Source organism: Osmia lignaria, chromosome 3 (genome assembly GCF_051020975.1).
Source record: "Osmia lignaria lignaria isolate PbOS001 chromosome 3, iyOsmLign1, whole genome shotgun sequence".
NCBI classification, from domain to species: domain Eukaryota; kingdom Metazoa; phylum Arthropoda; class Insecta; order Hymenoptera; family Megachilidae; genus Osmia; species Osmia lignaria.
In genome coordinates, this window is record NC_135034.1 from 12478434 (window position 1) to 12494037 (window position 15604).

Here is a 15604-nt window from a genome sequence, read left to right on the forward strand (position 1 = left end):
AAACATGCCGAAATTAAGCTCAGCAAGAAACTTACGTCTTGCACGAGGCTGAGGCTGGGCAATTTCATTCGTGACGCGACGCGACGCGATCTAACGATTAATTTTCACGCGTATTAAATTTCGGACAAAGATGCGGTTACGTTAGTCGCGTGCGCGTACGTCGAGGGATAGTTTAGGAAGGACTTGCGAGAAAGTTGGCATCGCGTATGATCCCTCTGGTGGCAAGTATCAGAAGTAACGGCACACATTCTAGGAATTCGGCTTGGTCGAAAGGAAAGGTAAGGCAGGGTAGAACGGAAGGAAGGAAGGAAGGAAGGAAGGAAGGCACGCGTGGTGGGTGGAGGGAATGGGTGGGAATGGAGGTGGTAAGCGAAAGGGGAACGTACGAGGGTTGGTGAAAGAGGGGGTTGAGCGGTCGGCGGCGGGTGGCGAAACGTCAGTCTGTCCTGCGCTGTCGAGGGGAAGGAAGCGCCGCTCGTCGTCGAGCGCGACGTCGAGCGCGACGAGCCGACGAGCCCGTACCCTTTAGTTCGCGTTTGTTCGTCGTCTCGAACGCGACATTTACTCGTTTTCGGTTGCGCGATCGGTCGTCTCGCTTTTCTATTCTTTTCCTTTTCTCAGTTTTCTTCAGTGGAACCGAGAACGATCGTTTGTCCGTGTCAGCTTCGTTAGAATTTCGTGTAATCAACACCTACTACTTTCTTCCATCCGGTTTCCCATTTACCCCTCTCCTCCTCTCTCTCTCTCTTTCTATCCCTCCCCCATTCTGTACTCACTTTGTTTCTCTTTCGTATATCATCCCCTTTTCTGTTCGCTTAACCGCCTTTTCGTTTTCTTTTTTTCCCCTTCTCCTTCTTCTCTTTCTCTGTCTCTCCGTCGCACACCCTTTCCGCCCTTGTGTTTTCTTTTTCGTTTCCTATGGCTCCTGCCATTCATCCGGTTAACGCATTGGAGACTATTTGAAAGTGGATCTGTCGGAAAAACAGCAGCGTACTACGCAGCCATGGACCGATCGCTACGGATTCGTCGGTCAGCTGCGCATCGACCACCTTCGAATTCGGGTACGTCCACTTGATTTTCCGAATTTTTTCTTAACGAACGCAACCATCCCCATCTGCGGCGACTTCTTTCCATTTTCCAGAGGTTAGACAGGGAATCATCGCTCTGTTACCACTCCATTGTAACGTGTATTATCATGATTGGTTTAATTAGAAGGAACGCGAGACGTTCCCCGCAACAGACAGCGTTTAATTCGCGCGATCTCGAATCTCCCTGGAGTCTAAGACACCGATGGCTATAACTTGCACGGCTCCGACCAGCTTGCATTCTCTTTTGCGCACCACCTTTAAGTTCATTCTATTAATCTTGACTGATTCGCACTTTTTGTTTTATACCTTCTTTTCCGCGTTGCTGGTATATAGGTAAATTCCCTGTCGACGAATAATTGCTCTGCTGGCGTGTCCGACCTGACGGAAGCTCGTTCACGTTCGTAGAATGGCGTTAAACCGCGTTTTTAGAACGATCGTAATTACGCGCTACACTTTTTATCGAGAAAAACAGCTCTGCGAAGCTTATCCTATTCGATTTCTGTCAAGAAGAATTTCGTTTTTTATTTAAAGGAAATTTTTTTATTTTCACGTTTTCACCGACGAATGGATATCGAACTTTTTGAAATAGGTATCAGGATGAACGAGACTGAAGGTTATTTTCAGAAGAACTGTTTAGCCGAAAGGTCCCTTTAGGTGCGAGTAACGTTCGATCGCATCGAATAGTTTCTTGCTACTTATCGCGGTCACTTTCCAAAGAAACTTCATTGTCCTCAATTCCTACGGATGAGTTATCGAGTTTGAAATTGATTTTACTACCGTGTCTACTATCTCGATGTCTCGTAATTCCAAAACGCTTCGAGTTTCGCTACACGGTATCTCGGAGATAAGTAAACAATACCAGGCGTCGTAATTAGCCTGGATACGGAAAGAGTAGAGAGCATAATAAGTAAGGGGTGATGGGTGATGGGCAAAAGAAACAACCGTAACGGAGATGGCGCGGAAGAATGAAAGGGAAAAAGGTGAAGGATTATTTGAACGGTAGGAGAGCGAGTACGTAGGTTTGATTCGGTGCGCTCGTATCTGCCGTGGAATAAAACCGCATCGTTCGATACCGGTTTACCGTAGCTGGTAACGCTAGACGCGTACAGATCGGTCAGAAGCGCGAGTTTCCGTCCGATTTTCCGAGAGTTCGCCGTAGCTGCGGTTTCCATTAGCCGCATCCCTTTTCCCCTCTGACCCTCCGACGCGACGCATCGATGCTCCACTCCGATCCGATCCGATCCAGTCGGTCATCCTCTATCCAAAGCTCCATATAAAACGCATCGACGGTTTTTTGCGGTTGGTAAACATTCGAATCGTTTGACGCGAAAAGGACGTCGACTAGAAAAATCGATCGATACCAGCCGATAAACCTATCAATTTTGCATTTAGACACGTCCATCGAATTAAACCGCGTATCCCTTTTTATTCTACCGACGCTACGGTCACAAATTCAAGTCGACGTTACGCTGTTTTTCCGATTTCCGACTGTGACTTCCACGTACCTACGTACCTACGTACCTACGTACTTACATACGTGCCGGGGGAAAAGAGTATAAAAGGAAATACAAAGGACTGACGGCGCCATCCTTGAACTAGGTCGAGCAGCGAATCCTGCGAAAATTGTTACCTCCGTGATCCGATGCCGACAAATACCGTCGCGTCGGCTTCTCTCATGAATTGCAAATTCGACCATTGTTTTTTTTTTTTTCCACATTTCCCAACGGTATACGTACGTACTGCCTAGTCGAGTTCCCAGCTTCTTCTACCGAATAACGTTAGCAAAATAATCGATTTACCAGTTGAACTCGTCGAGCATTTTCCTAAGGTCGATCTTAACTTTCGTTCACGTCGCACTGCGTTTCCTCCACCCCGAAATTAACTTTATACCGTCGGATTATCGAACGATCGACCTCATCGATTTCCTCGGCTTTCTTTCGCGCGAAATTCTACGAGGAGGAGATTGCTTGCAGCGTAATTGAATCCCTTCCTGCGGAAGTATTCGCTTTGCTTTCACTCCCAGAGACGCCTCTTCCTTTCAGTCACGTGCCCTTCTTTGCCGGAAGAGGCTTGATTTTCGCCAAAATTCGAGTACACGTTGCCTGTTCTTCGTCGCACACCGTTCCACTCGCTCGATACAAATCAGCATTCGATATTTTTTTCAGGTTGGGTCTAAAAACCGTGACAAAACGAGTCGCTACAAGTCGAGGGGAAAAAGTGGCAAAGAACTGTGGAAAACTATTCGAAGCGTACTAATGTATAAAGTTAAGGAGCCAATGAGACAGGAAGTAGACGGAAGATAAGGGTAAGAAGAAAAGAAGAGAAAGAAGGATGAAAAAGGAGGTTGAGTGGAAGAAGAGAGGATCGTGGTAGGCCGGAAAGGCAGAGGCGACGCGTAGATCAGGGTTGATCCGGGTCGATCGGTGTGATGGTCTCGGGGTGGTGTCCGTGCGTGCCACTCGGCCGCCGAGAATCATCGGCTCAACAACAGTCGGCCTCCTCGTCGAGGAGTTTCGGGAACGACGGTGCACCGTTCACCGTCAGTGCCTCGACCGATCGCGCAGAGATGGTCCAGATGTTTTACTACGAAAATCGCGGCAAATGCTGCAAGAAGCTTCTTAGATACAACGGCTATCCGAACAAGGTAAGGTCTATTCCATTTTCAGTCTTACCTTATTTTTCTTTTTTCGGAATTTTTCAACGTCGAGGTCGCGTCGGTTCGTATACTTTTCCTCGATGCAATGGTTGAAGCTTTCGGACGCGAGTCACGTTCAAAGGGAAAAAGGAACGGTATCTTCCTTTTTTTCCTGTCCCGCTTTATTTTCGTCTGAAAACGTTGCGAAGATGAACGTGCTCTGCTAATCTACACGAAACGAGTAGAGCGAAGGTAGCGACGACGGTCGATTTCTTTGCGGCCACTTTTCGTTCGATAACTCGATAAATTTGCTAGTGCCGTACGAGGGTCACCCCGTATAGGAAGTCACCATTCCTTCGCAAGCATTCGCTGACACTCGCTTTATTCTTACAATTAGTCGTTATCGTCTTCTTATAGAAACGATTATTCTATCGAAAGGTTTGTCATGCTCGCATCGATCTTAACGAACGCTTCTGACGCTGTCCGATAGCTGCCGGATGGTTGGCGAACGAAAGAATACGAAGAAGGCCAAAATCGTTCCAAGTTGCAAGTTGATGAGAAGAGAGGTTCCAAGTATCCGTGCGCCTTCCTCCCCCCCGGGGAAATAAATCGATTCGCTATCTGAATAGCCATTATGCGGACGTGGCTTGGAGGCTTGGAGGCTCGGTAGATTGGGGGTGGTTTGGGACGTTGGTTGGTCGGTAACGGCAGCCAAAGCGTATAGTCGGAGAAGTCTGAAGACGAAAGGCAAAAGAGGGTCGCGCGACTAGCTGGTTGGGAAGAGAAAGAGGAGGGAAAAGGGGCTGAGAGAAGGAGAACCGAGTCGATGCCTTATCCGTGCAAGCTCGTGGAACTGGGCTAATGCTTCCAAGTTTCAGAACTCGTATCGGTCGGAATTTTCTTTCAATAACCGAGTTATTATTCATTCTGGCCATTTATTACCCTTCTTTCGCAAAGGGGATGCCGTGGCGTGCCGACATTCCTGCGATTCGTAGTAAGGGGAAAAGAAAATTCGCGTTCTACGCAGAAACCAGTATCCAGCGTATTTTCTTCGCAAGGGGATACCCAAGTACTTGGATCGGCCGTCGTCGATCGCCCGTAAAATATTGCATCGAGTCTCGTAAAAAAGAAGCTTACGTTGTCGACCTTATCTATCTGGCTTTACCACTTTTCGACGGGAAACTTTTTCGTTGCCGTCACTCTGTCGCCGCAATGTTCATTTCCATCAAAATTATTCTTTCTCTCGCCTAGTAGAGTAGTAGGTAATTCGCCTCGTGCCGTGGGTGGCGAAGCTCCACGAGTATGATTTCGTTATCTGCATATTAAAGACTATCAAACACCCGGGCCGTCTTTCGACCTCATCGTCAGTTTCACCGGCAGACAGCTTTTCTTCGTACGTCGGTCACGAGTTTTGCTAAGCAAACGTTTGCTCCGTTCTTCGCGCTTTCAATTTTTCTTCCAGTCAGACACGAGTGGTTTCCTGAAATTTTCATTCGCGTCATTTTTCAAAGAGAAAGAATATTGATACGTACATAGATATTGTACCTATACTATATCGCGAACGCGTTTAGCACATTGAACCAGTGTCGATGATCTCGATGAAAAAAGCGGTTCCGTCTAGCTCGTTGAATGGTTCAGAGGGAAACGCCTCCGACTTTCAGTGTCCCAGACGTTCTTTGTGTCGGCGGGATTAAAGATATCTGGATGAAAAGGTTTCGTTTAGTCCGTGGCCGTTTGCCCTTTATTCGGGAGAGTACGGGAATCGAGGAAAGGAAGAAGAAAGCGAGGAAAAACATAACCACCATCCTTGACGTCGCTTACGCGTCATCGATCGCGACGACGAAATTCGCAAGCCGATAAAATCCCTCGTGACGAAATAAAGCGGGCGCGAGTAGCGCGATTAGACAGAGAGTATCGGAGACGGCGGAGTACAGTCGGCAGAAGAGAAAGCATACGGGAAAGAGAGAGGAAGAGCTTAACGATATCAGCGAGAGAGACGGTGTACCGAAAAGGACGAGGGTAGTAGAGGGAGATGAGGATTCGGGAGGGTAGGAGAAGAGGGGATGCTGGGTGGTGGAAAGGATGTGGGACGTTGGAAAGGGGGAGAAGAGAAACGGACGAGGAGAGAGGCGAATGTAGGGGGAAGCAGGGAGAATCGCGGAAAAGAGGCAAGAGGGTGGATATTCCAGGCTGCACCCCGTGGCTGTCCCAGCGCATTGCCATGGCAACCGACCCTGAAACACCCTGCGGCCGTCGCACCATCGGAGCTTTGCTTTCCGATGATAGTAATAATGTATCCTCGCGTTTTCGTTGATGTAGGTCGCAGGACGTTACGATGCTATGGCGGTAGGACAGACCTTTCGCGACCTCCTCTCGACCTAGTGTCACGAGTCGCGCAATTACCTTCTCCCCCCTTCGAAACGTCTTGCCTCTTAACATTTTTCACACTTGTCCACTTTTTTCGCTAATCCAAAATTTATTACCTTTTGTGAGCTCGCTTGAAAACGTCGATTAATTGATCGGTTAAAAAGAAGAGGAAAATTAAACGCGATCAAGAAGAAAGAAAAGCAAAGTTGTTTGTCGATGAGTCGCGGCGAGTGGCGTCGGCGTTTTTAATCGGCGCCACTTGTTTCTAACGACCCTCTTTTGTTTAAGTCCCTACTACACGGCGCTTCAACCCTACGATGCTCCCAACCTCTGCTTCCGCCTCCCGCCTACTCTCTGTCCCGCAGCACGTTTCCTGTCACTCGTCGTCACCCGTTTCACGTTTCCTGTTATCCGTTACCCACACTACCCCCTATGTATTTCCCCTAATCGCGTCTACTTTTCGTAACCCTTTCACGAGCAAACGATCGAAGCACGGTTCACTTTTCATTTCGCCCTTTCCGCTTTCCAGATCGAATCTCGTTTGCAAACTTTATTCCCGATCGGATAAGTAGTATAAAACGTAATTTCGGCGCCGCGCCGACTGCCACGCTTAGTCAGACACGTGAAAGTTACGCTCATGAAAGATCTGAATTTAGATCTTCAATTATGGTATTAATTATTACACTTTGATCACCGTGACAGTCAAGGTGTCAACGAAGGTGTACGATAGAGTTGGAAAGCGAAGGCGATTGAAAAAGATGAGGAGTCAGAATCGTCGAATGTAAACGAATTTCGGGCAAAGAGCAACTGTTTGGGTCGCAAAACGTAAGAGACTGCGGAGGAAAGTGGAAAGAAAGAAGCGCCTCAATTTAGAGGGAGGTTGATGTCAAAGGGATCGATCGGAATCGAGCCAAGCCACACAGAGCGGGTGTCGTTCGACGAACCACCTTCCAGATTGACCGACTTCGAACGAAAACGGAAGATTCGTCCGAGGAGGAAAAGTAGCTGAGGGAATCTAAAAAGCTGAGTTTATTAAATCGAACGGAGACGAACTATCGCGGAGCTCTCTTGGGAAAATCTGGGTCACTGATCGTCTTTACGAGTAATGCGACAGATATGGTATACTGCCATGTTGGCAGTTTTCAATTTATTATAATTCAGTTAGGTGGGGAATTTAAACCGCTAACTGGACATTGATTAGTTAAAAAATTTGAATCTCTAACATCGAAGTAGAGGTGCTCGTTTCGATCGAAGCGTCCTCTAATTATCATCGTGAAATCCCTCGTAGCTTGCTCGGTATAGGAATATAGGGCTATAGGAAAAGGTCGTTTCGTTGAACGAACGGGTAACGAGATTAAGCCCGTCGCATCTAATTAGGTCTGTAGCGTGACAGGTGTAAAGTATTGCTGACCGTGGCACGGCATCGCGTCGCGTCGCGTCGCGTCGCGTCGCGTCGCGTCGGATCGGTAGGTACCGCGATTTCTGGGATTTCGTACAGAGCCGGATTTAATCTAACTTGTACATAGCTGCGCGTCTATCTACCTTTTACATGTACGCCCCATGTATAAACATAAAGGTGTGAGTATGTGTATATATATTTATTGTCTGGAAGGGCATCGTGCTGTCGGGCTACCGTTTTCTCGGGCAACTAACCCAGAAAATACCCGGTGCTTTGTCCTTGGGAACCCGACCACTTGGGCTTTCGTTACTCGCGAACGGAAAACACAGAGAAATTACTAAACGGGAAATTCCTCGAGAAAATTCCTTGCCACTTGAAATTCTGGTTAAAATTTCACTCGGGGCGCCTCCATAATCTTTTAAACTTTTCACCGCGAAACTAGCAAGTTTCTTTCGGAAATACGAACACTCGCAACGATGGAACGTTGCTGTTCAATGGATGTCATTTTCGCTTTCTTTTTCGGGATCCTCGCAAGACTTGGAGTAAGTATCTCTATACCCCCTGGATGTTTCGACTTTCAAATAGCCATGGGGTCAAAGAAACGCAACACCGGCGCGAGTTGTTGGATAAACAAGGGAAAATGAAAAGAAAGGGTAAAAAAAGGAGGTGGAAAGTGGTGGCGGTGGTGGTATAGAGGCGGGGACAAGAATAGAGCGATCGACAGAGCAATGGACCGAAGCAGCGGATTATCGGATTAACCGGTATATCCGGGGTGCGTAGTATGGGTAAAGTAGGCGAACAAGCCGAACGGTATCGTATGCCGCCGGCTGAATTCAGCTTCCAATTGGATTCGCGTGTATCGGACGATGTCGAATCGGAAATAACGCGGACTTTTATGAAATCAAATTGTCGTCGCTTCGTTTGTCGCGTCTTCTGCATCGTGGCGAAAAATTTCGTTGGCCGCGAGGAACTCAAACGAAAGGATATATTCGAGGGAACGTTCGTGGTTCGAAGGTATTTTCTGCCTTGTCGCCTCACGTCACGTCGAAGAAACTTTCAAGACAATCGTTACGAGAGTAACTCGCGTTCAGGTTAAGCAAACTGAATCATCGACGCCAAACGAACTGTGTATAAAAAGTAAGGTGAAAGCCGGAATACTACGATGGAGTTTATCGTGCAAAAAAAGTTATCGGTTTAATAATATGGAATAGTTACGAAATAATTTGAAATGAAACAATTTTGTGCAGAAGAAATTTTAAACGCAACCCTGTGCCACCAGCAGATTTAACGACGCGCGAAATGCTCGACTAGAATCACTATCGACGACGAAACAAACAGTTTTACAAGATACGGAAATGAAAAATGAAAAATGAAAAATGAAAAATACGGTCATTTATTGTAGAAAAACCCGACGATTGATACGCGTGCATTCGTCTTGCTCGTTCTTGTTGGTCAGATCGAAATGGTTTCGCCGGTGTTTCTACGTTTTCGAGAAAGAAGAGAAAGGGGAATTCTGCTGAAGAAGAAGAGTCGTAGATACCGAAAGCTACTTCTCGAGAAAACTTTTCTTCCTTGCTCCCGATATTCTCTTCTTCGAATAGTTTTCAAGCATCTTGTCGTTCCTTTTTCTCTTTCCACCGACTCGTGAAATTTCACGAGCCAGCGATATACTTTTATCAGGAAACTACTCAATTTGCATCAGCGCGAAAACTCTAAAATATCGAACCTTTCTGTGTGTCGTAGGTGCTTTTGTTTCCGGAAGAGGGTTGGGCGAGAAGCGCGAGCAGTTCCTACTGGACTTTGACACCGTTCTGGTGGAGTCGAAGTCGATGCAAAGTGGTGGAAGTTGCTGGAACCAGGAGGTAAGTGGAAATTTCAGAGGATTTTTTCTCCTCAGAACCGTTTAGTCATGAGCTCGTCGAGGGGCGAGGGATAATGGCGTTGTTGGGACGTTAACGAGGTCGTTCGAAGAGGAGGATGCCGATGGCCACGTACACCGTTATGACGTTTTGCCGTAATCGTATTCCTTTCGCGGACGGAAGTTTCTGCTTTCGGATTACGTGGCTGGAATGCAGACGAGCTGTTTGCCAAACGTTACTAGCCGAAAATTACGGGAACGAGGTTCTCTTATTTTCTCTTCGTAAACTGATCTCACGTATTCGCGACTCATCCTTTCGATTCATTCTGCTTATCGTGTGATCGGTTAGCTCCTAACGCCAAACTAATTACTTTGAGAATTTGCCAAGAGAAGCAATTAAGTTGGTGTAAAATGTAAAATCTGTGTCGTGCGCGACACTACATAACTACATATGTACATACGTGTATCGAAAGGAGCCGCTACACGAACCTTTGATAGCGAAAGCGGCGTGTTTCACGAGGCTGCTAATTGCACCGTATCCGTTAACTTGGCGAAACAAGTCCTACCTTGAGTTATCGCTCCGGAATACGTCGTTTTGTCCTCTGAATCTGTTAAAGTTTGCTCGATAAACTTTCCGATTTATGGCATTGATTTTGGCTAGCTCTCCTTTCTGTCGCGGTCTCGAGAGATTCCCTAAATATTCTATCCGGTAATCTTGTCGGTGTGCCTGCACACCACGAGCATGTCAAGCCAAGTCGAGGCAAACACGCTGCACGCGACTGGTCCTCCATTCGAACTGTTTCCAACTTTCCTACCGCAACGCAAATACGCGACTGTTTGCGAGCTCGGACCACGCTCGCACGCGACACCGATCAAAGCTCACCATTTTCGCTTCGAGGTCTATCGGTCTATCGTCTGAACTCGAAATAAACCACACCCATCGCTGCGCTTTACCAAACCTTTCTATGTTCGTGCGAACAATTAATTCTCGTAAGGCTGTTTCGTTCGTTCGTTATTATCGGACGCGTCGCGCAACATTGATCTAGGATGAAAAAAAAAAGAAAGAAAGAGTGTACGCCGTAGACGTAGCCGTAGCCGTAGCCAGGTCGAATGTCGAAAGGGTGCTTCGGTTAGAAGTTTCCTTTGTGAAGCGAATCGAGGGCCCGGCCGGTGGAAAAGTCAAAGCACCAACAGCCACGGTGGATTTTAAACCGAGTGTTGGATCCGCCGCACTTCAATGGAGAGCGTTTAAACTTTTAATGATCGTCGCCGGTTGAAGCGCCCCCGCCGGAATAAGCCCCTCGAGTCACTGGGGAGAGTTGCGCCCTCTTCTCCTTCCTTTTTCTCTCTCACCCGCTCGTTAACCATTCCTCGCTCTTCTTTTCCATCACCCCTCCTTTCCATCCATTCGCTTCCAAAAATGCTCAGAGCTTCATCTTTCGCCTCTTTATCTTTCCCCTCTCTCTTCTGACCTTTCTTCTTTTATTAATTATTCTTGCATATTTTATTTTTACCGTTTTTCTTCTTCTTCCTCCCTTACCTACTACGGCTACTCCCACCGATCGTTTTCATTCTCGTGACGAATTTTTCAATTTCTTTTTTTCGCACTAACTAAACGAGCATCGTGCAAACGGAATAACGAGAACGGCGTTAATAAATTGTCATAAGCCGTTGAAAGTCCGGCCGAAGGTAATCGCATTACCGATTTACGGCGCGATAAAATACTTACGGGGTGTAAGCACTGTCGCCTGCAATCTGTCGAGCGTCGAGAATCGACTCGTTTCCTTAATTTATCGTTGAATGTCGAGGATGTCGAGGATGTCGAGGATCTCGGCCTCCGGCGACGATCATGCGTTTCGAATAAATTGCGATACACGGTTTACCGACAGCCGCTAAAAGCCTTAATTGAATGTTATTCGACATTACACATTGGCAAAAATGACAAGCGCCGTTAATAAACTGGTGAAATTTGCAACCGTTTAATTCGCGTTTTCCATTTAGCCGTTTCGTCCGGTTGACGCGTTACTCATCGAATTAATTGCTGTTTCAGGTACAGCACTCAAGCGAAAATGGTGGACACGGGAACGGGCACGCTTTACATCATCGGCTCTTTCAAAAGAATGACGACCGATCCTGATTTCAAGGTATATACATATACCTAATACCTTCCAGGGCGATCCTCTTCTGCCTCGGCGTATCACCACCCCGATTTCATTCCCTCTCCAACGATTCTAAAAGTATTGTCATTTTTATTGGCCGATCGATCTATAAGCGAGAAGAAGGTGGACCGTCCTTTGTTTTTGTTTCTGCCGACAGTTGTACCTGACATCGAACGTGTCGTCGAGCGACTTCAACATGGGCTACAGCATGACCGGTACGTTGGAGCGTGGCTCTAAGAAGACCAACTCCTTTCAGATGACTCACTTTGCGGTGATTCGTCGACGAGACTACGAAAAGGCCTACGAGGATTCGAATCCCACCTAGTGTCCGTCCACACCCACGCTCTCCGAGTGTGGGGATTGCGAACACTACACGTAGAAGGAAAGCTCCTAGTCTACGAGCTTCAGCCTTTCGAAATCGAAAGGTATCTTATAAAGTTGATCGCGTCACCTGCCAATTTAACGAACGTAACGGCCAGCAATCAGGCGCGTGAACGAAAAAGCAAAAGCGAAACACGTCCAAAGGTAGCGTTTAACTTATCTATCGAATTAAGTACTTACAATTAGTTTTTAACTAGCGACGAACGATACCAAAGTCGAGTATGCAAAGCGACGGTGATCGAGGATGCCGTCGTTCCAAAGTATTAGCACGTAAGTTGTCGTTAATATCTCGCAGGCGATAAACACGCGTCTTTCTATCCGCCTTTATTTCGCGGTATTAATCCTCGGTAGCAGCAGCAGCAGCAGCAGCAGCAGCAGCAGCAGCGTAGCTTGCTTACGCAAGTAATTTCGAGTTTTCATCTTTTGCGAGGAAAGCTCGAGCCATCAACAACCGCGAATCGTCCTAGAATCGTCCTGGGATCGTCGTGTATCACCGCAAAGTCGACGCGATACTTATTTTTGTTAACGAGTAGCGATACGCGGCCGTTACACGACGAGTCTCGATCGAAACGAAATTCTTGATCCTGCTCGTCGATCTTCGTGATCGCCAATCAAAGAATTTTTGTACCTTCAGCTTTGCTCAACACTGTATTTAATGCCAAATACGAACGACACGTAAATAGGTGTAAGATATGTTCCAGAGATCGTTAATTAGCGTTCGACGATCGACGGAAGCCACGTGCCAAAACAAGCTTCGGTGTACCGTACCTCTCGATAATCATTTTACAGCTACGCGTTCGCACTTTATACAACCATCTATGTTTTTTTTTCGTCTCTTTAGTCTCTTTCGTGCATGCCATCGTTTCCTAGAAAATTCTATTCTTCTCTTCTCATATAGCTTCCGACGGATTGGTGAAGGAACTCGCCTGCCACTTATCTATTAGTCTCGAACGCTATTACGCGTTACAGGTTTCAATGGCTTTTCGCGAACCAGCATCTCTATCCTTCCTTACCACTTCGCGCGGTAGTTTAGTCATTAGTTTCCTGCCGATTCGCGCGAATCGTCAAATAGAAAGTCGCTATGAAAGCAGCGTTTGATACACTTTCGAGAAGCTAGATCGATGTCGTAGATGGTTTAACGTAGAAATGTAGCGCGCTTCGATTTAGCAGATTCTAGTCGTTAGGTGTAACGTAGATCGCTCGTAGTAGATACTGATTTTTTAAACTCGGACCGCACAAAAGAGACTCACTCGGGTCTGCCGATAAGTAGAAAGCGTTCTTGTTCTTGTTCTTGTTCTTGCTTACCGGCACGATTTCGATGTGTTCGCTTCTTTTCGAGTAGCTGACTTAGATGGATTCGTAGATTCAGCAGTTCGAGTGAACGTACGTCCGATATCACGGTCCCTCCTAACTACTTAGCCGTAGCTGTGACCCACGAATGCACGCTTTCTTCGCGATCGAAAGAGAAGCGACGTCTTATCTTCGTCAAACTGCACGACGGGTCTTTAGTTTGTCTTTAGAACCTTGTCCGCTTTCGAGCTTTCATACGAAATCGTTCGAAGCAACGAAATATGTATGTATGTATGTATGTATGTACCAATCAGCTTTTCGACGTCCACGGTTCGACGATTCGGATGGAAGGTAGAAAGCGATCAACTAACGTATCTACGTATGCTCCTACCAGTAGACAGAGGTTTATCAACGTAAAAGTACCGTAGCAATTAGTAGGAAGTTCGATGTGATCGTTATCGTAATCAATATTGTTATCATCGTCGTTGTCGTCGTCGTCGTCGTCGTCGTCGTCGTCGTCGTCTCTGTTTAACTTCCGTTTCGCGCGACGGAAATTAGTTGGCGTTCGTCCGCGTCTCCTTTTTCGACTCGAAATATGGCTAATCGCGTGTTTGCCGCCCCAGCGATCGTCCGAACGGGAAATTTTATTTTTTCTAGGCGGCTAAGATCGTCGATTAGCGCGAGTTTAACAAAATGAAACATAACCAACATAAGGTGACACGCGAACGACGCTCTTCGACTACTGTTCGTCGCCGGAAACGGGAAAAAGCTCGGATTCTGCTTATCGTTGGAACACCCTAATCAGATCCTCTTTACAGTTATCGTGCATAGATTCGAGTAATTAAGTAGAGTAGAATACTAGTTAGTTCGCTTTTCGCCTAGTCGAATTATTTCGTTCCAATCTTACTCGTACGCTCTATCTAGTCCAGAAAATCTTTCTCCTCCCGTATCTCATTCGAATGTCGTTGTAATCGATGTGTAGCTATTTTAGAGAATTATAACGGATGTCGATAGGAAATCTGCAACTTGTATCTTTACGATTATCATCAAACGGATTGTTAGCTGTAAATGTATCGGTCTTAACAGAAATACGAACGAAACATTCGTATTCAAAGCTATGGCTGTGATCTTGATTAATCGTAAAACGGTTCGTAAAAAAAAAAAAAACTATATACATATATACGTATATATTATATACCATATATGAATATATTATATGAGAAGTAAGTAGGTTATGACGACGCATGCAGCGACAAGCGACGCGATATTTTGCCAAATCGTTGCGTTCCACGGACTTGGGCTTACTTTCGCGTTAAACATCCCTATACACACGTCGTACACACCTGCAAGCTCGAATCCACAGGAAGGAACGCGTATTACGTTCTCTAATTCGGTGCTAAAAATCACGCGCAACGTTCGCGTCCACTTCATCCTACCTAATTCAAACGTGTCATTTGCTTCCACTTACACGATTCTCCTTCGTTTAATCAAAGAGACGGAATCAAAGAACGTTTTGCCAACCCAGACAAGTTTGCGATGAATGAAAAAAAAAAAGTCGCGCCACTCTTCCGGTGATGTTGCAAAAATCAAAGCATGTTCGAATGTCGTGTCAGGAGTATGTAAAGATTTTGCGAAGGGAGCGCAGCTCGGCCTGCGACAAGTCGTTGCTCAGAAAGTTTGAGGAGACTTTTTGTATTTTCTATAAACAACGCGATTCTCCGTCAGCGATGGAGCCGAAAGGGCACCCTCCTCTCCCTCTCCCTCTCTTTCGCTCTCAATTTCTTTTTTCTACGCTTCCGCTTCTCTGGAAAAACAAAAACACTTTGTGAGACCTAGGCGGAGAAAGATAGGGGAAATCGCGGGCTGTTTTTGGTTCTCCAGGAAACGGAAGCGAGCGGAACGAATCGAGTAGGAATACCGCGATGCGCCGCTGCCGCATCCACGTATTTTCACTACAGTCCTGTCTACAGTCAATTCATTTTGTATTTATACCTAATCTATATGTATCTATCGTCATAATTTATGCCGAAATAAATGTTACATTTACGCACAGCGAAACGAGAATCATTCGATTTCTACATCCTATCTTTCCTTCCGATCAAACTTATTATCTAATCTACAGAATTCAATAATAATCAGTTTTTTATTTATTTCACAAATTCATTTCATTCCTGTACTTTTTTTTCTCCGCGAAACGAAAGAGGGAGCTTTGTATTTCTCATGGTCAGGATGAGCTGGTCGAACAAATGCCCCCTGAAATGATCACGATGCTCGTGGAACGTCGCGCAATTATCGAACGTTGAAGCGAGTATCTAATTAACGCTTGTATGTACGCGACCATGGCGTTCGTGAAGTGCGTAAGCGAACCATCCCGCCCTCCAAAATGTCGTCACTTTACTATCTATTCTATCCGGGGCTAATGTAATT

General features: G+C 46.2%; 1 protein-coding gene across 3 annotated transcripts; it reads left to right on the top strand.

Annotated features, from left to right (window-relative positions):
* LOC117610786 (uncharacterized) lies at window positions 1-15604 on the top strand. Of its 3 annotated transcripts, none has more exons than XM_076693267.1 (5): window positions 1-278; window positions 3254-3732; window positions 9233-9351; window positions 11398-11491; window positions 11664-15604. In XM_076693267.1, the coding sequence occupies exons 2-5, from the start codon at window positions 3517-3519 to the stop codon at window positions 11829-11831; spliced, it is 597 nt and encodes a 198-aa protein (XP_076549382.1). In that variant the 5' UTR covers window positions 1-278; window positions 3254-3516; the 3' UTR covers window positions 11832-15604. The 3 variants fall into 3 exon arrangements, with proteins under 3 accessions (XP_076549382.1, XP_034194473.2, XP_076549381.1); XM_034338582.2 differs by lacking the exon at window positions 1-278 and adding an exon at window positions 363-1061; XM_076693266.1 differs by lacking the exon at window positions 1-278 and having other exon boundaries at window positions 2781-3732.